General features: G+C 62.2%; 1 protein-coding gene across 4 annotated transcripts in view; it reads right to left on the bottom strand.

Moving 5' to 3' along the window:
- Positions 1-9,272: 9,272 nt before the first annotated feature.
- TP73 (tumor protein p73) overlaps positions 9,273-19,239 on the bottom strand; it is a 44,172-nt gene continuing 34,205 nt past the window's right edge. For 2 of the 4 annotated variants that reach the window (XM_065885704.1, XM_065885714.1), the window contains exons 4-13: positions 16,228-16,414; positions 15,758-15,873; positions 14,105-14,214; positions 13,655-13,797; positions 13,238-13,326; positions 12,362-12,483; positions 11,810-11,958; positions 11,406-11,544; positions 10,960-11,053; positions 9,273-9,611 (exon numbers count right to left, since the gene is read on the bottom strand). In XM_065885704.1, the coding sequence (XP_065741776.1) occupies positions 9,273-9,611; positions 10,960-11,053; positions 11,406-11,544; positions 11,810-11,958; positions 12,362-12,483; positions 13,238-13,326; positions 13,655-13,797; positions 14,105-14,214; positions 15,758-15,873; positions 16,228-16,414 (1,488 nt within the window). The remainder of the gene's footprint in view (positions 9,612-10,959; positions 11,054-11,405; positions 11,545-11,809; positions 11,959-12,361; positions 12,484-13,237; positions 13,327-13,654; positions 13,798-14,104; positions 14,215-15,757; positions 15,874-16,227; positions 16,415-19,239) is intronic. The other 2 variants (XM_065885723.1, XM_065885730.1) reach the window with 2 other exon arrangements.

Here is a 19,239-nt window from a genome sequence, read left to right as displayed (position 1 = left end):
TGGTTTTATAATATTATGTTTAGTTTATAGAATAGTTTTAATTTAACCATTATATAAGAGGAATTAGTGGGGTTTCCTTGGTGGCACAATGGTTGAGAATCCGCCTGTCAACTCAGGGGACATGGGTTTGAGCCCTGTTCCGGGAAGATCCCACATGCTGAGGAGCAACTAAGCCCGTGCGCCACAACTACTGAGCCTGCGCTCTAGAGCCCGCGAACCACAACTACTGAAGCCCACGTACCACAACTACTGAAGCCCGTGCACCTAGAGCCCATGCTCCACAACAAGAGAAGCCACCGCAATGAGGAGCCTGTGCGCCGCAACGAAGAGTAGCCCCCGCTCGCCACAACTAGAGAAAGCCCGCGCAGCAACAAAGAGCCAATGCGGCCAAAAAAAAAAAAAAAAAAAAAGAATAAATAAATTTTAAAAATATTTTTTGAAAAATGAGGAATTAGTGCCTGGGTAGGTTCTATTTAAAATAAGTTGTCAGTGTTGGGAATTCGTGAGAATTTCTTTTTCAAGCTGTCTGTATCTTATTCAAGTTTGAGAAATACTGATAGAAATTACATCTGCATTTACAACTTTTGAGGTGGATGTAATTTTTTCCCTGCCTCGTCCTGTCCTGTTAAAGCAGTGTGCCTGACTTCGTTCACCAGGAATAAGGCTCTGGATGACAGCTGCCCGGCCCAGGGTGGTCTGTGGCTGTAGAGAAAAGCAGGCTGGGGTTTCAGTCTGTGGCCTTCCACTCTCCGTGCTGTGACCCTTGCTTTCCTGCTTGTGGTCTCCAGGGAAGGGCGTGCTCTGCGAGAGCCTGCCCTGCTTGGATGGGCAGATGGCAGGGTCCAGCTTCGATGAGGCCGACAGGTGCAGCAGGCCTCTGGTCTGTGTATTTTACAAATAAGAGCATCCTCCTAGCAATTTTTAAATGTTTAAAATAAAATTATGTGAAATACTCATAGTACTTTTTTAAAAACACTAACCTGCAATTTCTAAATGAGATCCTCATTTCCGGGAGTGAGGGATAGATATAATTATTGACTTTTTTGTTTGGCTATTACTTGTTCTAAAGAGACCTGGTAGGGACATCCCTGGCGGTCCAGTGGTTAAGATTCCATGCTTCCACTGCAGGGGCTGCGGGTTCAATCCCTGGTTGGGGAACTAAGATCCCGCATGCTGCATGGCACAGTTGAAAGGGAGGAAGGAGAAGAAAGAAAGAAAGAAAGGAAGAAAGAAAGAAAGAAAGGAGGGAGGGAGGGAGGAAGGAATAAAGAAAAAGAAAGAAGGAAAGAAAGAAAGAAAAGAAAGGGAGGGGAGGAGGGAGGGAGGGAGGAAGGAAGAAAAGGAAAGAAGGAAAGAAAGAAAGAAAGAAAGAAAAAGAAAGAAAGAAAGAAAGAAAGAAAGAAAAAGAAAAGGAAAGAAAGAAAGAAAGAAAGAAAGAAAGAAAGAAAGAAAGAAAGAAAGAAAGAAAGAAAGAAAGAAAGAAAGAAAAGAAAGGAAGGAAGAGACCCGGTAGTAGGAGGGTGTCACACAGGAGAAAAGCAGACCTCTGGGGGGTGGGGGGGAGTCCAGCCACGGCCCACCAGCTGCCTGTGTTGCGACTGTGTGCTGCCCTCTGGGGCCGATTCTGTCTTCCTCGAGATGCACATACTTCAGGTCACCTGATTGCTGCTGGACCAGAGTGTAGCAAGTGTTTCCTCATTGCCAGAAGCCGTGCTGGTGTAACTGGGGGAAAAGCAAAAAGGCCTTTGCTCCCAGGAGCTCACGATCTGAAATGGGGGCAGCTACTGAAGTCAGCAGCCTGTATCTCATCCCGGAGACCACACAGGGTTTGGAACATCGGGATGCAAAAAGGATGGGGTTGGGATTTAAGTGAAGTGGCTGGCGTGCTGCCTGCTGCCTTGCTGCACCCCATGGACAGGGCTGTTAATAGCCCATCAGAATGTGCGTGTTTGGGAAGGTTTTGAGGGCTGTGGCCCAGAGCCCAGCTGGCCAGATGCACTTCTCCGGTAGATGGGCAGTGGGGACGGGGCTGCCTGGTGTCCATCCTTGCCTTCCAGGTCCTCTGACCCGGCTCTCCAGTTCCTGCACAAGAAGGTCCGAGATGGCCATGCCCCGGGGAGGGTCCATCAGGTCACCACCGTCAGCAGTCTGTACCCAGGAGCCTCTCCGGGTTTCCCGAGGACGTCAGGTCGGGGACCTACGGTGGGGAGCGCCCGTAGCCACGATCCGGATGCCAGGGGTGGCTCCCCCTTGTGTTCAGGTAGGATTTTCTACAGCGTTGCCGTGCATGACGTGGACATTGACGTGGACATTGTCAGCGCGTTGCCTGGAGAATCCGTGTTTGCCCTGGGGGGCACACCCTGCCTGGGTGAGAGTGCAGCTTTCCTCGCAAGGTCCTCCCCCCAGCATCTGGGCTGTAGCCCCAGTTGGTGACCCTGTACAGGACGCCACAGCCCCCAGCCCCCAATTTGAGGAGCGAGTAAAGCGATGCGGGACATGATGCATAAAAACGGTTTCGAGGGGTCGCGGTTGAGCCGGGCGACCTCACTGAACTCGTCCGCTGCTCCCCAGAGGCTCTGTTAAGAGGTGTCGAGCCAGCAGCAGTTCACACCTGTGAACTGAGAGATTCGTTCTTTCAGTAAACATTCCTCCAGCCCCCGCCGTGAGACAGGCCGTGTGCAGCCTCTGAGGGGGCAGAGGCCCGTGTCCGAGGGAAGGGGCAGCCGGCGGGGCGCGCAGAGGCGCTGTGGGCGGCATCCCAGGCAGGCGGGGGCGGGGGCCTAGGATGCTCTGAAGCAGCGGTACGCGCTGCTCGCCCCTGAGCGGGGCCCCTTCTGCTGGTCTTCCCCGTGGGCTCCCCAGCGAATGCAGTCAGCTGGCTGGTGGCCTGCCGGCAACTGTCTTGCAATCACGTGGGTTCTCTCTTTTTTTTTTTTTTTTGCGGTACGCGGGCCTCTCACTGTTGTGGCCTCTCCCGTTGCGGAGCACAGGCTCCGGACGCGCAGGCTCAGCGGCCATGGCTCACGGGCCCAGCCGCTCCGCAGCGTGTGGGATCCTCCCGGACCGGGGCACGAACCCGTGTCCCCTGCCTCGGCAGGCGGACTCTCAACCACTGCGCCACCAGGGAAGCCCCACGTGGGTTCTCTTCTGTGTGGTCTCAGGGCAGCCCCTCCTCGGGTCTCCCTGGCAGGGTGACCCCACTTCTGACGGCATCTCAGGGCCCCCAAGGGCACAAGAGTGGAAGCAGCCGGGCCTCTCAAGGCTTGGGCCCTGAGCTGGCACCATTTCTGCGGCGTTCTGTGGGTTGTGGCAGGTCCCAGGGCCGGGGACTGCCTGAGGGTGTGAGTACCCTCAGGCAGTCCCGAGGGAGGTAGGGACTCCCGAGGGGAGGTGGGGACAACGGGGCCACCAGTGCAGCGGAAGCGCACAGTAAGAGCTGGTCAGACGTCGGAGGGAGGGCGGGAAGAAGGGCCTGGTCAGGGACTGAGGCAGCGACAGCAAGGCATCCTGGGGGGCCCAGGCTCAGCTGTGTCACCCCGAACCGCAGGAGATGGGGCAGGGAGGGGGGCCAGAGGGTCAGCCCATGGTTTTGGTCGGGGTCCTGGTCTCTCCAGGCCTCACTGGAAACGTACGTGGTAGGTGACACACACGAGGCTCACCCGTGTGCGTGTTTGGGCCAGGACTGAAGGTGACGTCTGCTCCCCAGCCGGCTGGCTGAGCAGGTGTGCGGGAGCCGCGCGTGTGGGAGACCAGAGCCCGCCCGGGACAGCACGTCTGGGGCTCCGGCATGGGGGGGCTTGTCGTGCTCTGTCGCACTGCTGGCTCTCAAGAAGTCCTGCTCTGCTTGGCCCTGAGCTCTATGGCCCGTCTCTCGTCCTGTTGGAGTGAAGCCCGTGAGTCGTCTGTGCTCTCGGCCCTCATCCCCCCTCCATCCTCATGCCGTCTAGTTGCCTCGCGGCACGTGAGATCTCAGGTCCCCGACCAGGGATCAAACCCGCATCCCCCGCATTGGAAGGCGGATTCTTTACTGCTGGACCCCAGGGAAGTCCCCAAAGTTGTTTGTTTTAAATAATTATTGGCACTGCATGTATTTTAGGTACTGTCCTGTAGGTGTCCCTTTAGGGTTATGTGAATATACCCCGTTGCCTGGAGTGCCATAAGAAACGTTTTAGCTCTGAAGCCTGTAACACGATAGTTACTCCAAATTCCTGGGATCGGGCGAATTTCATGTGTCCTTGAAGAAAGTGGCTGGGGAGGGAGGCCAGATGACCCCGGGGGAGGGGTGTGTCAAGTAGAGTCTGTGGGCCTCCCCGCGCACCAACCCAGGAGGCCCGTGACCTCTCCATGTCCCCATGGCCCCAAACAAAGAAGGAATGTCTTGTCCCTGCTTGGGGTCTAGGTTTTTGCCCTAACTCTGTTTAAACACACTCTGTCCAAGGAAAGAAGCTCCTGCAGTCACCGAAGAGCTGCTCGTCGGGACAATCCAGGTGGCCGCAGCCTCACAGCAGTCCTGGTGGAGCCGGTCAGCCATGGACCTGAGGCCTGAAGCAATCGAGGCCCGTGTGGTCAAGACAGAAGCACCATGAGCCACGGCGCGGCTCGAACCCGGGACCCTGCCTGAGATCTGACAGCCCGTCCCCACGTACCCGATGCTGAGAGAGATGGGACCTTCGGTGACATTACCCTTTGGAGACCGAGTGTGTTTCGTTACTGGGGTAACGGGATTGCTTAGGGCATGATGTCACAGCCAGGAGGCAGAAGTTGGCATTGCTGCTCTGTTTGGAGCCTGGGCCTGGTGAGTGAGGGACGCCCTTCTGGCAGGGTCTCCTCCGCGGGGGGCCTGGGACGAACGCAGGGCCGGAATTGGGCCTCGTAAACTGGCCGGAAGCTGCAGCTCCTGCCCTGAGCAGCTCCTCTTCTGTGTGGTGAGCAGAGCGAAGGCTGGTTCAGCATCTGAGACCGTGTGCCATGCGCTCGGGGCTGCAGGTTCCCCTGGGCCCTTGGGGCAGCTGTAGCCGTCTTGAAAAACCAAGCCACTTTCTTGAAGCATCTGTGAGTTTGTGCATAATATATAAGGCAGCACTATTCTTAGGAAATGTGATATTAAAGAATCATTTTTTTTAATTCTTGCCTGAATATATAGCCTTCCTCTTTGGGTGCCCATGGGGAGAGGAGATGATGCTGTTTCCTCCCGAGGGGCCGTGGCCTCCTCTGCTTCCTGGTGGCTACTCGGGGGAGCGTCCCCAGAGCCCAGTGCCTCGCAAAGTGCCAGGTCTGCTCTGAACCCAGGTTATCTTTCCAAAATTACACGTCAGCCTATGGGAGATGTTTTTATATATCCAAACGTAAGTGTGTATTTTAAAAGTACCCTGCTTTTTTAAAAAAGGTTTTTTTTCAACAAAGATATTAAAATCGCCTTGGGCTGAACACACTAGCATTACCCTGCTCGGCCCTCAAAGGGCTTGTTTCAGGGCCCTGTTGTGGTGTCGGTGGCAGTCTCTTTCTAATGCAGCTTCCCGAGTCTTTGTTCCCGTCCAGTCCTGAGGTGCTGGCGTCGGTGATGCGGATTCCTGTCACCGCAGTGGGGCGGGGACAGCTCACTGTCACATGAGGTTGTCGGCTCTGCGGAAGGGGCTGAGAGGTGCGGGGAGAAGGGGGCACCCAGAGCCCCACCCAGGAAACTGGGGCCAGGGAGGTGGGCGGGGCTCCATCTCGCCTTGTCCTGCTACGTTTCAGCCCCACGTCTAGAAAGACCCTGGCCTACCTCGAGGTTGAACGGGTTTTGAGAGCCCTCCTTTTGCTGTAGCAAGTCCCCAGTCCCTTATTCACAGGTCTGACATCCGGAAACCTGAGGCCTGGAGGGACGGAACGACGTCCGATGCCCTGGAGCCTGAGCTGGGCTGAACCGAGCTCCTGAGTTTTGCAGAGGAACATGAACTTCAACTCGAAACAGCTGGAGGACTGTCTACAGGGACGCCCGGAAGACTTCCTAAAGTCGGACCCGGCCCCTGCTCTTAGGAGGCCTGAGGTGGCTGGGCCGCAGCCAGTCCCGTGAGCTTAGCTGGCGGCGCTCGGACAGAACCGGGTGTCGGTCGGTCCTCAGGCTGTCCTTGGACTCGAGTCCCCGCGAGGCACACGGCTCTGAGGCGCAGGGGAGGATGGTGCCTGGGGGTGCATCCCACTCACCGAAAACACGGGACAAGCCCAGACGGGGCGCCCGCTGGGTGTGTGTGTTGGGGGGGGGTATGTCATGTGTGCTCTCGTCTTTGTAACTGATTCAGTCGTCAGAACATGTGCTTTATTATGTTACAAAACCAAAAATTCCCACCAAAACACAGCTAAAAAAATACCACATTTTCCCAAGATTACATTCCCAAGAGAAGGTAATAATATGGTTGGAATAGATCCATCAATGCCGCCTGAAGAAGCATCCCCTGACGTTAACGACAGGGCTGGTGTTTTTTTAAACCTTAAAGCATTAAAGCGCTTTAACCGATGAAACAGAAGCAGATGTTTGTGTCTGCAAGGCTGGCATGTCCGAGGGGACAGCGACACCACGTTCTTGGTCCCTGCATGTTGGGAACCAGGGCCACTGAAGAAGCCACCCAAACCTGGGTGGGGTGACCGCCCCCAGCAGCCGGGAGGAGCCGGTTGGGACCGGGCAGCTGTGCTCAGCCCGGCCGGCGTCCATGAGGCCCGGCCCAGTCCTCTCCCGGCCGCTTCCCTCCTGCCTCTTCACAGGTTTATCTTCTCTTGATCTTTGAGTTTCGCGCAGCCCGTCTTTGCTCCTGTCGCTGTGCGTGTTCCTTCGACCACGAGGAAGTCCCCACCGGCTCAGTTCTCACAGCCGCTCCACCGTCAGCTCCGGCAGCAAAGGCCCGGGAGCCGCGGGGGCTCATCACGCGGGCCGAAGGGGCGGGGAGCTTGTGCTGGGCCCTCTGGGAGGATGCGTCTCCCCTCCCTCCGGGTTGGGGGTACGCCCGGCCCGTGCCTGCACGTCGCAGCCCCCGGACTTCGGGAGCACCCTGGGGCCCCCGTGGCCTCCCCACCAGCCGACAGGATGAGCCTGAGGGACAGTCCCGGGAGCCCCGGGCACTCAGCTGCTCCTCCGTCAGGTTCGTGGGCCCCAGGGGAGCTGGGGGAAGGGCCTGCAGCTCCCAACGGGGCACGACTTGGGGGCCCAGCGTGTGCCACTGGAGCGAGAGCCAGACACCACGGCAGCGGCTGTGACCCGGGGCTCAGAGCCAGCCCTCTGTGCTTCACTTTCCTTGTTGGAACCGCAGGAACAGTGTACTTACCCCGGGCCTTGTGAGGGTGTCAAGAGGAAACGGGATGGCGCAACGGCTGGTCGGGCGCCGCCAGGGCATGTGTCCGGGTTGCCGGGCGACTGCAGGCCCCCAGGGGCTGAGCCCGCCCCCCCGCCCTGGGGGGGCGGTTGGTCTGTTCCCCGTGGCTCTCAGGCCTGGCTGCAGGCGGGGCCTCCTGGGTGCCGAGGACACCCCCTTCCGCCCCCAAGGGGGTCCCCAGGGAGAGCATGGTGGGGGGAGGGGGGTGCTACCCTGGACGCAGGCACCTGCCTTCGCACAAATGCTTTTTTAAATAAGTAGAGCTGTGCAGTGTTTACACTCGATGTCCAGGATGAAGCCCTGGTCTGGAGGCCTCCTGCCAGCGGGTCAGGGGCAGAGCTGGCCCTGAGGCTCCGTCCCCTGCTGGCTGGTCTCTGAGCCACTTAGTACAGCTGACACCCCTCTCTCTGCCCAGTGCCCGCCTCTGAAGAGCCTGGGAACCTAACAAGGGAACTGGAACTTGAACACCCAGTCTTGAGAGCTCGGCTTCTGAGTGGACCTGCGTGAGGTCCGCTGCTTCCTAACTTCCCCGGGCCGGGGGCTTGAGGGGGTGGTTATAGCAACAGGAAAACCCCCAAAGGGCGACTAGGGCTCCGTCTGCACCACCCCCTGGCCTGGGGGCCTTGGACAGGAGGGCCCAGACCGCAGGACTAACCACAGGGACCCAGGCAGACTGAGGGACAGAGAGATGCTATGAAAGTAGTAGGCGGTGGTTCAGCATACACATTAGTCACGAGTCCCTTCATCCCGCCTGCCTGGAACAAGGGGGTTGCTTCATCCCCTCTCCCACCACCCTCTGTGGTCTTGTTTCTGGCCCTGAAGTTCTCTGGCTACAGCAGCTCAGAAGGCTTCTTGCAGATGGAAATGTCCCCATCAGCTAGGGTGCTGACGCTGTCCCCCTCCAGCCCGCTGACTCCTTGGTGTGTCCCGTAAAGGCCTGGACCCCCTCCACCTGCCTCAGTGCTGTCCCCACGAGGACAGGAGGGCCTCTCCCGCAGAGCCGGCCTCCCAGGGGGCAGAGTGGGGCCACGGCTGCAGGCGGTGGGCTCTGCCCTCCTATGCCTGCCTCCCATCCCGCACACGGAAGCAAGTGACCTACCCCTGCCTGGTGTGGACCCCGCCTGGTTTGCCCCTTGGCTTTCTTAGCCCGTCTTGTTTACACAGGCCTGGGAAGACGGGCATCCCGCTAGGCTGACCCAACGTGAATGTTAAGAACAAAGTTGAGTAAAAAAAAGGCTCACCCACCATGTAGAAAAGGGCATCATTTTATCAAATATTGACACTTTCCAGTGGTCTGGGGAGCCTGCTGTCCGTGTCTATGCTAAGAGGGCCACTGGAGAGAGGGGCTGCAGCCAGCGGTATTGGCACGGGTGCTGGCTGGAGGCCGCCGACCAGGAGTTTCCTTGCCTCCCCGATTCCAGTGAAACTCTGGTTTTTGTTTGGGGCAGGAAGTGGGAGGTGGCTGCAGTGGGCTTTGCACCAGCGGTCAGGTGCGCAAGGGCAGACTGACCCTCAAGACCAGCAGAGGGACAGCCTCAGGCAGAGATGTAGTCTGGAACCTTGACCCGAAAACAGGAGTGTTTAGGTACAAGCACCGAGCCGTGTTGCTACCCAGAGCCAGAGACATCGAAAAATACTTTTTGGCAGTCGGTCAGCACAGCCCCCAGGAAGGCAAGGCAGGGAGGGGGAGGCCCCCCGGACCCCTGGAGGATGGGTCCTGGGCGTGCACCCTCAGTGCAGCTCCCGGAGCCCCTCCTCAGGGGCATCCCCCTGCCCAAGTCCCTTTCCTGGCACAGCCCAGAGGTCCTGCCTCCCAAGGCAGTTGGTGACAAAAAGGAAGCAGACATCCAGCGCGGCTCCCGGGGCTCTCTGCTCTCTGGGTCGGTAGCACCGGGTCAGGGGGGCCCTGGATGTGCCGGCCCCACCTCAGTTGGCCTCGCTCTCCGTGAACTCCTCTTTGATGGACTGTTTGCGGGACTTGCAGTCCGGGAGGTCGAAGCCGAAGTCGGCCCACTCGTCGGGCCCCGCACCCCCAGCCGGGCCCCCGCGGTTGGGGATGGTGATGGTGTGGCGCACGCGGAAGTGCACGGCCTCCATGACCCGCTGCCGCTGCAGCTCCCCGGAGCCCCCGACGGCGATGGTGGCCGCGTTGCTGCTGGAGCGGATCAGCTGCTGCGCGCCATAGTCGTGGCTCTGCTTCAGGTCCTGGAGGCCCCTCCAGATGGTCATTCGGTGCTGGTCCGGGACCTTCAGGGCCCCCAGGTCCTGCAAGCGTAGCGCACACGGCCGCCCCCGTCAGAGGGCTCAGCGGCAGGCTCTGCCCTCTCCCCATCCCGCCAGGGGCTCCGCCTGCCCCCGCACAGCCATCGTGGGACCACCAGGAGGGAGGCAAGGAACCCACACCCCAAGGGCCACCTGTCCGGGCGCTGGACGGTGCGGGGGAAGCAGATAGTGTGGTCGGAGGAGGGGCAGTGCTGGGCCCGCCCTGTGCCTGGTGGTCTGGCCACACTGAATTCTGCCCCAGACAGGTGGCAGGAGAGCTAAGAAATGATGTGTGTGTGGGGGGGGTGGGGGGTGGGGGGGGGCGGTGCTGAGGCCACTCCTGGGCCCTGAGCACAGTCAGAGCGACAGATGGAGCTCCCTCCTCCCCGCACGCCAGGACCTAGAGGGCGGGCGGGGGGGCCCCCCCAAGGGCAGAGCAGATCCTCAGGCTCCTGTCGCCCGCTCCCTCCCCACCACCCGGCCAGGCACAGCATCTGCTGGTGAGGCAGGGTTAACATGCACTGAGCTAGCCCAGTAGGGGTTAGCTGCCTGGAGCAAGGGGGGTTGTTCCCTAGGGAGGGCATTAGTGGACACACAACAAGGCAGCCCTCTGAGCCACTGGCCCCAGCTCCCCCTGGCAAACCCGCATCTCTGCCCTGTGGCCTTGGCTGGGCACGAGCCTGGACGGGCCTCTGACCCAGAGCCGGCTGCGGAGCAGGGGCTGCGGAGGCTCCAGCCCGCTGAGCTGGAGCCCCCCAGGATCCGGCCGACAGCTGTCTCCCGGGCTCTGGCTAACAGTCATTACACTCAAGGCAACACCAGGCTACGAGTGCTCGTTGCTGGGACTCTTGTTTAACCTAAAGACAAGCCCTGGCTGTGAGGTCAGGGGTCAGGATGCCACGGGTGGGGCACTTGTACCCCGCACATCCGGGACCAGACATTCAGTCGCTGTGCGTGCACGGCAAGCAGTTTGGGCCTCGGCTTCTCCCTGTGTAAATGGCACTGAACTAGACCAGCCCCAGGACCCTTCCGGCCTTCGCTTTCTGCACTTCTTCGTGCCTTGGAGACAGCCAGTCCCCCAAATCAAAGGCAGCCGGGTCACAGGAGACAAGACTCAAGTCCAAATGAGGGGCCCCGGCGAGTCCCGTCCAGCCGCATGGAGCCGGATGTCAGCACATAGATCAGGCTGCCGGTGGGAAGGTTTTCCAAATTCTCCAGCCCTCCCTTACACGGGGAGGACAGGACACGGAGGGACTGCCCCAGCAAGGGGAGAAAGCTCCCTGCCCCGCGGACAGGGCCGTGCGCTGGTCTGGGGGTGGGCTCCCTGCACCTGCCCTGCCGGGGCCGTTACCTCCATCGTTAGGTTCTGCAGGTGGTAAATGCTCTGTAAGCCCTGGGAGGTGAAGCACTCGACACAGTTTGGACACCCCAAGCCTGTTAAAAAGCTGCAGAGAGAATCGCGGAAATAAAGCAGCGTGAACTTCCAAGAACCTGGCTGTGCGGCCCGTCTGGGTGGGAACTGGCCACCCCACAGGTCGCCCCTGCCCAGCGGTGGCCACTCACCGGGGCACAGCCTCCAGGAACCCCTGGCTGTTTTGCTCTCCCTCCGAGCACCTGCTGGATGCTCACTCCCGACATCCCTCTGCCCCTGTCTGCTCTCAAGACGGCAGAGCGCTAGAGCACAGGCTGCGAGGGGCAGCAGGCAGAGACCGCCCCCGGGCTGGGGGCCAGGCGACCAGCAGCCACCAGGGCTGAGGTTAGCGGGTTAGTGGCAGCGGCTGGCAGCGGCCCACGTACCTGACCAGGCTGGGGTCGGCGTGGTAGGGGGGTGGCGGGGTACAGTGGGACCCCGAGACCATGGACTGGGAGCTGGGGCCGCCGTTTATCTCGCCGTTGGCCGGCAGGGCGTGGCCGTGGTTGTTGAGTATCCCGGAGCCTGGGCGGGAGGCAGGTGGGACGGTCAGAGGGGGCCGGGCCGGGCGTCCCAGGCTGTGCGGGGGAGGCTCGTAACGCTCGGCCCTCCCCGAGACCGGGAGTGGACAGAGGAGACCGTCTGTGGCCGTGCCTCCTGTTCCTGGGCAGGAGCTGCTGGAGGGAGCAGCTATCGAGAGCCCCGCGTGGTCCTGAGCTGGGGTGTCTGGAGCCAGGCCCGCCCTCTGGGCCTCCCCGCCCATCCCGGCCACGCTGCCCGCGCCACTCACCCATGGGCCCCAGGCTGGGCGCGGCCGCCGAGCCGTGCAGGGGAGGCTGGCCCACCAGCTGGTTGACGGAGGGCAGCTTGTTGATAGCCCCGTGCGCTTTGCTCACGGGCGAGAGGACGGGCCCGTAGGACGGAGGCTGCAGGTGGCTCCTGCTTGGAAGGGACAGCTGGGGTCTGTAAGAAGCACCTCCACATGTAAAGCCCCCCTGCTTCAGGGGCCTGGAGGCCCCACCCTGCGCTGAGGTGTCAGAGCGCCCGCCTCCGCGCCCAGCCTCCCTGCCGGACGGTGGCCAGGCAGGACCCGGGCGAGGGGTGGGAGGGGGTGGGGGCCCCTGGAACCGGCCCTGCTCTTGGTGGGTCGGCGTCTCTCCCACCACCGCCCCTTGCCTTCACTCGGGAGACATTTGGGCTGAGACGACGCAGCTCAGGGAAGGCCTCCCGGGGGATGAGACGCCAAGCGTGGCCTGGTGCTGCTGGGTCGCCCTGTCCCGTCCTTCTCCCCCGGGCAGCTGGGCAGGACGCGCAGCCTGGGGGCGGGAGGGGCGGCACTCACGGCCTCTGCAGGAGCTGCTGCTGCTGCCGGTAGGACTCCACCAGCTGCTGGGGCACCAGCTCCATCAACTCCAGGCTCTCCTTGACCTTCATCAGGATTTCAAAGTTCTCCCGGCCCCGTACCTGAGCACGGAGAGGTGGACCCTCTGCCCAGGTGCGTGTGGGCACCGCCCCGCCCCAGCCTCCCCCCGCGCGGCGAAGCGCCTCTCCTTTCTCGGGGCTCCCGAGTCCCCCACGGGCCGGGAGTCCCCTAACCCTACTTTCCTCTCCCAGGAAGCAGGTCAGGGGGAGTCTGGTGTGTGGGTCTCCTGTCTGCACAAACCACGCCCACCCCTTCCTACCCTTGAGACTTTGCCTCACTGCCCACCTTCCCCTTTCCACAGCTCAGCACACTTGGGGTGCTGGGATGTGGGGGCGCTGGACAAATACGGGGCTTTTAGAACAAGGAACTCATTCCTTTTTTTTTTTTGGAACTCATTCGTGAAAGACAAAAAATGATAAGCTCACGTCACGGAGACCAGTCCTAGCAGAGCAGGTGGGGTTTTATCCGAGCTGGAATGGCCGCATCACGCCACAGGCTGTAAACTCACTTTGATGATGTGGCTGGGGCCTGCCAGGCTGTGGGAGCGTGGGGTTCCTGGCACGTGCCCTCCCCGCCGGTGGGGAGACCTGCACTGCCCCACACGCTGTACCATTGTATCTACAGCAACACTCCTGCGCGGGGAGCTGCGTCAGGCCAGCTCTCTCTCTCTGAGAGCTGGTTCTCCCTTCTAGACCCTGCAGCCTGCAGAGCTCGGGGTCTCAGCTCTCAGATGTGCCAGGCTGCACCTGCCACCCTGGGGCCCCAGCCTGGAGGCCACAGATGCGGCACACTCACGTGGATGTAGTAGGTTTCCTCGTCCCCGTGCCGCTTCTTCTTCCCGTTGGTGCTCAGGGCAGGGAGAGCAGGGGGGCTCTGCTTGAAGGCTGCCAGGGGACGGGGTGCGGCAGCTTCGTGAGTGGGCAGGGAGGAGGGGCCACGCGCAGGTTAGCCAAGCCGACCTTCTCAAGGTGCCCCTTGTGGACAGGCCCGGAGACCGGTCACCCACTCGGATGAGCAAACCCGGGCGGCCACCCACACTGGACAGAGGGCACCGGGGGCGGCCACGCGGGCGGGGCTGGCTCTGTCCCCCGGACACAGGCTCGTGCGTTTCCCCCGAGCCCCGAGAAAGGTCCAGCTGTGTCCTAGGGTGGCCTGGCTCTGACGTTCCAGGGTGGCCCTCCAGCCCCGCACCCCCGGCTCGGTCCTGCTCACCGCGCTTGCTGGCAGCCCCGCTCCTGGCAGCGCTCTCGTTCAGGGCCTGCTGTTCGCGGAAGTGGTCTTCATCCGCCTTGCGGTCTCGGCCAGGACAGGCACAGATGCGGCCCTCGAAGGACCGGCGGCCCAGCACCTGTCCGCTGTCCAGGGGCACAGCCGGGACCGTGAGCCTTGGGGCCCACCGTCCCCACCCACCTCGGACCCCACAGGACCGGCCTTGACGGGCCGAGGGCTCAGGGCTGAGTGCCCAGCTGCTCTGGGACGCCAGGTGCCCTGCGTCCCTCCCAAGGCAGCTCCTGCCCCAGCAGCCCTTCCCAGCACGTGGCCTGCAGGGCCTGCACCTCCCCTTGCTCATGGCCTCCCTGTCTCTCCAGCAAGCGCGCCAGAAGCACAGGCCCAAGTCCCTGCCCCAATGCCCCCCCCGACCCCCGCGTCCGGCAGACTCACTCCCGCGTCTCCAGGGTAATGATGATGAGGATGGGCCGCCGGTTCATGCCCCCGACACAGCTGCTGTTGCACATGAAGTTGTACAGGATGGTGGTGAACTCTGTCCCCACCTGCCGCAGGAGGGGCAGGGAGAAGCTGTGCTGTCAGCACGTGGGCCCCAGTCCGCAGGGCTGGGGGCTCCTGGGCTTCCAGGCACCTGCCCCTCGCATCTCTGGGTAGGCAAGGGGGTGCTGGGCCCTGTCCTGTGGTCCTCTGCTGTCTACCCACCCATCCCCCACCCACACGTCCACCTACCTATCCAGCCAGCCACACAGTAGGTACAGTGAGTGCCATGTGCCCTGCTGGCTCTGGAACCAAGAGAGCCTTGGTCTGGTTGCTCTAGCCACCGCCCCGGCGCAGGCTGGGGGTTGGCGCCAGAGGCTGTGAGCGGGCACACGCACAGGCCTCTGTGGGCACAGGTGTGTGTTTTGCAAACTGTGGGCTCTTCTGGGCAGTGGGGTGCATGACACAGCTCTGGCAGAGGGAGGGACCAGAGCCGTCCGAGTGGGCTCCCAGCACACACACTTGTTCCAGGGAGTTTGTGGAGACAGTGGGATGTGAACCCGGGACTCTTGACCAGTGGGCATCCCAGTACCACAAAATGGGCAGTTGTCACGGTCTCTCTGGGTTAGGATGATGGCTTAGGAAACCGGGCCTTTCACAAAACTGCTGGCATGTGGCAGCCACCAGGGGGCGGGAGAGACCTGCTTTCCTGGTCCTGAGGTGCCCGTGAGGCTCGGGGGGAGGGAAGGCAGGGCGGTGGGAAGGCAGGGCGGTAAGCCCTCCCTGGCCCCGCCAATGAAAGGGCTGTTCCTAGGGAACCACAGGGGGTCCTGGGGGTCCTGAGGGACCAGGTACAGTGATGGGGCCTGGAAGGGGGGTGCCTGGAGGACTAGGTACAATTCTGAGGGGGGTGGGGGGTGGGCGTCTCAGACCCAGGTAGAGGAAAGGTGAGGGCTCACCGTCACCCGCCCACCCTGGAAGCACGGCCCACAAGGCACACTGCTGGGACTCGGTCTCCACCTGCCATCCTGGCACCCCCATCCCACCATCCCTGGCTGGTGCCACCCCGACTTCTCTCCACCCCAGCTTTCCCCCCAGTCCGGCCCGCACATCAGCCCCAGAGCCTTCTGCTGCCTTCAGGTCCAAGTCAGACCCCCAGGGTCTTTCCGCCCCCGCCCACCTCTTGCAACAATCCCCCCCAGCCTCCCCTGCACCTCCGGGCCCTGCAGGGCTGTGCCCCGACCGCAGGTCTCTCCTCTCCCCGTGGCCCCCCAGCTCTACCCTGGCTAACTCCTCCTGACCTCAGCCCCTCCATCCCCCAGAGCCCAGGCCAGGGCGTGGGAAACAGACAGGCAGGAAGAGGGGACGCAGGGCCGGGCTGAGGCCCAAGGGTCAGCAGGCCCACCCCCCACTGTAAAGCAAGGGATGTGGATGCCTAGAGAGGGCCGGAGGGGACCCCCCCCCCCACCCTGCAGCTAGGCACTGTAGGTGGTCAGAGCCCCACCCACAGGCAAGGGAGGGACGGACATGAGGTCGAGGGAGGATCTGCACAGCTCGGGGACACTTGGGAAGTGACCCGAGGGGTCTCTGCCCCGAAGCCCTGCCCCCTACCTGCGGGGGCTCGTAGGGCACCATGACGCTCTGCCTGCCGGTGACGGGGTCGTCCACGTACTGCGAAAGGTTGTTGCCCTCCACGCGGATGAGGTGGCTGGCGGGAGCAGACTGTCCTGCCGAGAGGGGACGCCGCTTCAGAGAGATGCCAGCTGGGGCCTGCGCCCCTGTGCCGGGCGCATCGCAGGGGACTCGGGCCTCCCAGTGGGACTCAGATCCGCCGGCAGCCCTCATGCACCCGGGGCACTTGTCTCAGCAGCCCTGCTCCCCGTTCACCTGCGGGCACCGGCACCCAAGGCCCCAGGCAGAGCTGGCAGGACACGGAACTGGGGAGGGGGATGCTGAGCCCACCTGTCAGCCCCTCGCATCGGACCTGCCGCCGCCAGGAAGGAGGCCGCGGGCCAGCCCTCTCCTTCCCGGCTGGGGCGCTGGCCGCTGGGCGCAGGAGTGGGGGGGGCAGGGACACTCACCTTCGTTGAAGTCCCGCCCGAGCTCGTGGTTGGGGCAGCGCTTCACGACTTCAGTCACGTGCTCCGCCTTCTTGTAGATGGGCATGGCGCGGATGGCGGTGCCCGGGGGCGGCGGGGTGGACACCTTGATCTGGATGGGGCACGTCTTGGCGATTTGGCAGTAAAGCTTCTTTAGCAGAGGAGAATACTGCAGGGGGTGGGGACCGCGGTGAGGCTGGCCGTCCCAACTCCACACCCTAGCCCGCTGTGTCCCCCACCAGGAGTCCCGGCCACCGCATGCCTGACCCTCGGCTAAACACCTCTGCGCTTCCTTCCCTCAAAGAGTCTCTCCCCTGCACCCACCCATCAGGGTCTGGCTGGTGTGGGCTCAGTGAGAGCAGCTGCTCTGAGTGCCCCATGCGGCCAGGCTGAGACGCTTATCCACCTGGATCTCACTGGTTGGAGAAGTAGGTACCATTAGGTCCATTTTACGGATGAGGACAGTAAAGGCCAGGATGGCGAGAAGGAGCTGCTGGAGAGCAGGGCTGGGACAGGGGCTGGGAGCCAGGTCCAGTGCATCAAGCCTGTGAACCTTAAGCCCCCAGACTGCGGTAGTTTGAAGCGGGGGAGGGTACAGCCTCATATCTCGGGTTTTAAAAGCCTGGAGTTAGGTTTTCTGCCCTCTGTACAGAAGAAACATGCACAGGGACTCCCTGGACCATCCTCTGAGGGGCCAGCCCTTTGGCTTACTTCTGGCCACTGCAGGTGGGGGTCTTTGACCTTGAAGCCCCAGGACCCCCAGCCCAAGACCTTGACCCAGGGAGGATCAGATGACTCTCGGGCCACCTGAAGGGGCCTCCAGGGCGAGCGCCCAGAGGTCCAGGCGGCCCACCCGAGGACCCAGGCCGGCTCTCACGAATTCAAAGTGACCCTTGATGGAAGGGTCCCTTGGAAACAGGGGTGCCCACTCGTTTCCAAGCTGGCTGGGGGGATCCATCAGGGCTCCTCATGGCCACATCCCCCAGGGACAGTGGGGACCATCAGGGTCTCAGAGTGCCAGGATGCTGCCTGTCATGCCACAGCACTGGGCCTCCCACAGGCCCCCGGGGACTCAGTTATTCCAGCCACAGGGTCCTGGAGAGCCCCCCATCGCATCCCACCATGGTTGTCAGGGAAACTGAGGCTGGAGGCGGGGCTGCTGCAGACCAGAGGACAAGCAGGTCTGATCCCACCTTCGCTGAGGAAGCTGGGGCCTGACACCCTGACCCTCTGGCCACCAAGGGACACAGTGGACCCTCAGAGCCTCGGAGCCCTTGGCCCTGAGAAGTGTGAGATGTCCTTCCTCTGATGAGCTGAAACCCAGCTGGAAATGCTGACCTGGGGTGGGGTCTGAGGGGGCTCGGGTCCGAGCTGGGATCTCCCTAGTGGTGTCCTGGGGGATTGGGACCCTGTCCAACTCCCTCAGCAGTGACTTCAGGACGAGCCCCCTTAGGCCCCTATCGTGGAAGGGAACTGGATGCCCACAGGGCTTGTTGCCTCCTGGGTGCCCCATCCACCTGGGCCTGCGACCCCGCTTCGGCAGGAAGGGACACCCCCCATGGGTGTAGGTGGGCCCTCAGTGGGCTTCGGGCCACACAGGGGGGCAGTCCTACTTCCCAGGGAGGTGACCGCTGACCTCCTGGGTCCCGCCAGTATAGATGCTGCCCCTTCACTCCCCAAAGCACCAGTCTGGGAGATAAGCTGAGCTTATCCTGAGCTGAGCCCTGTCCTGAGGGCCGTGCCCAGGGCAGCAGTAGCCCAGCCCAAAGCAAACACCAGTCGCCAGTTTAGTGCCCAGCTCTCTTGTCCACCATGTGTGAGGCTTCGGGACCCGTCCCTGACCTGAGACACGGGTGCAGTTAGTTTCCAGAGGAAACTGTCTGGTGAGTGTCATGGAGGAGCTCCAGGGGCCTACTTAGGGGACTTCCTGGAAGTGGAGGGCCCCACAGGGAATGGCGGGCCTCAGCTGGACTCCAGGGACCTGAATACAAGCAGTCATGGAGGAGAGGCTGGGATCCCGAGAGCCGTCCACTCGGCAAGCCTTTGTTGAGCGCCTCGTGTTTGCCAGCCCCTCGGCTCACCAAGGAAAATGGACAGAGCCCCTCAGCCCCCAGAAGAAACTAGACTTACAGGAGGCTCACGCCTGAATGCCACGCAGCCTCACCGGGGCCTCCTGCAGCGTTGGTGGATTCCAAAGGGTGTTTCTTGCCCTGCAGGTGTCCCACCTGCCTGCGGAGGGTCCAGCGAATGAGGTGACCAGGGCTGGGGGCGGGGGGCGTGTAGAGGACCCACAGAGAGCTGGCCTGGGCTGGGGGGTGGTCAGCAAGGGGAGAGGCGTCGGAAGCCTGGCCACTGTGTTGCAGTATTGGCTCTGGGTTTGATAGCTGGGATGCCTTAAACCACTGGACACCTCCCCGCGTCTTGATCGCTGGCCTGTGATGTGCCGCTACATGTAACACCCCTGAACCTTGCCCACTGTGGAAGCGCCCGCACGTGTTCCTGTGCTTCCTCATCTCCAGGTGAGGTGGCTCCTGGCCAGGAGCAGTGGGTTCAAGTCCAAGGCTGTGGTTAGGGACGGATGGAGCCGAACGGGCCCCCAAGGGCATGCTGGCCCCGCAGTCCCCTCTCCATCGACCAACCACCTCAGGCAGCCCCAAGGAGGGAATGGACGGAGCCAGGCTCCAGGCGCAGCCTTGGGAGGCGCAAAGCTGCAGCCCCCTCCCCAGGCTCCCTGATCGCCGCCACGTGGCTTCAGAGCCCCCGCCCCCACCAGCGCAGCCTTTCCCTCTGGCCTGCCTGCCCCAGACCCACTGGCCACCTCCTCCGGAGCTGTGGACGCCCCGCCCCTGGGAGGAGCTGCTGGGAGCTGTCCCTGGTACCGAGGGCAGCGGCCGCCTGACCGCCCCTCCGAAAGCCGAAAGCCGAAAGCCGAAAGCCGGCTCGGCTGGGAGCGCAGAGCTGCCTGGGGTGCCTCACCCCGGCTGGCTGGCAATG

Source organism: Phocoena phocoena, chromosome 1 (assembly GCF_963924675.1).
Source record: "Phocoena phocoena chromosome 1, mPhoPho1.1, whole genome shotgun sequence".
Taxonomy (NCBI): Eukaryota; Metazoa; Chordata; class Mammalia; order Artiodactyla; family Phocoenidae; genus Phocoena; species Phocoena phocoena.
The sequence above is the reverse complement of the archived record's forward strand: the minus strand, read 5'-3'. Positions and strand labels throughout refer to the sequence as shown.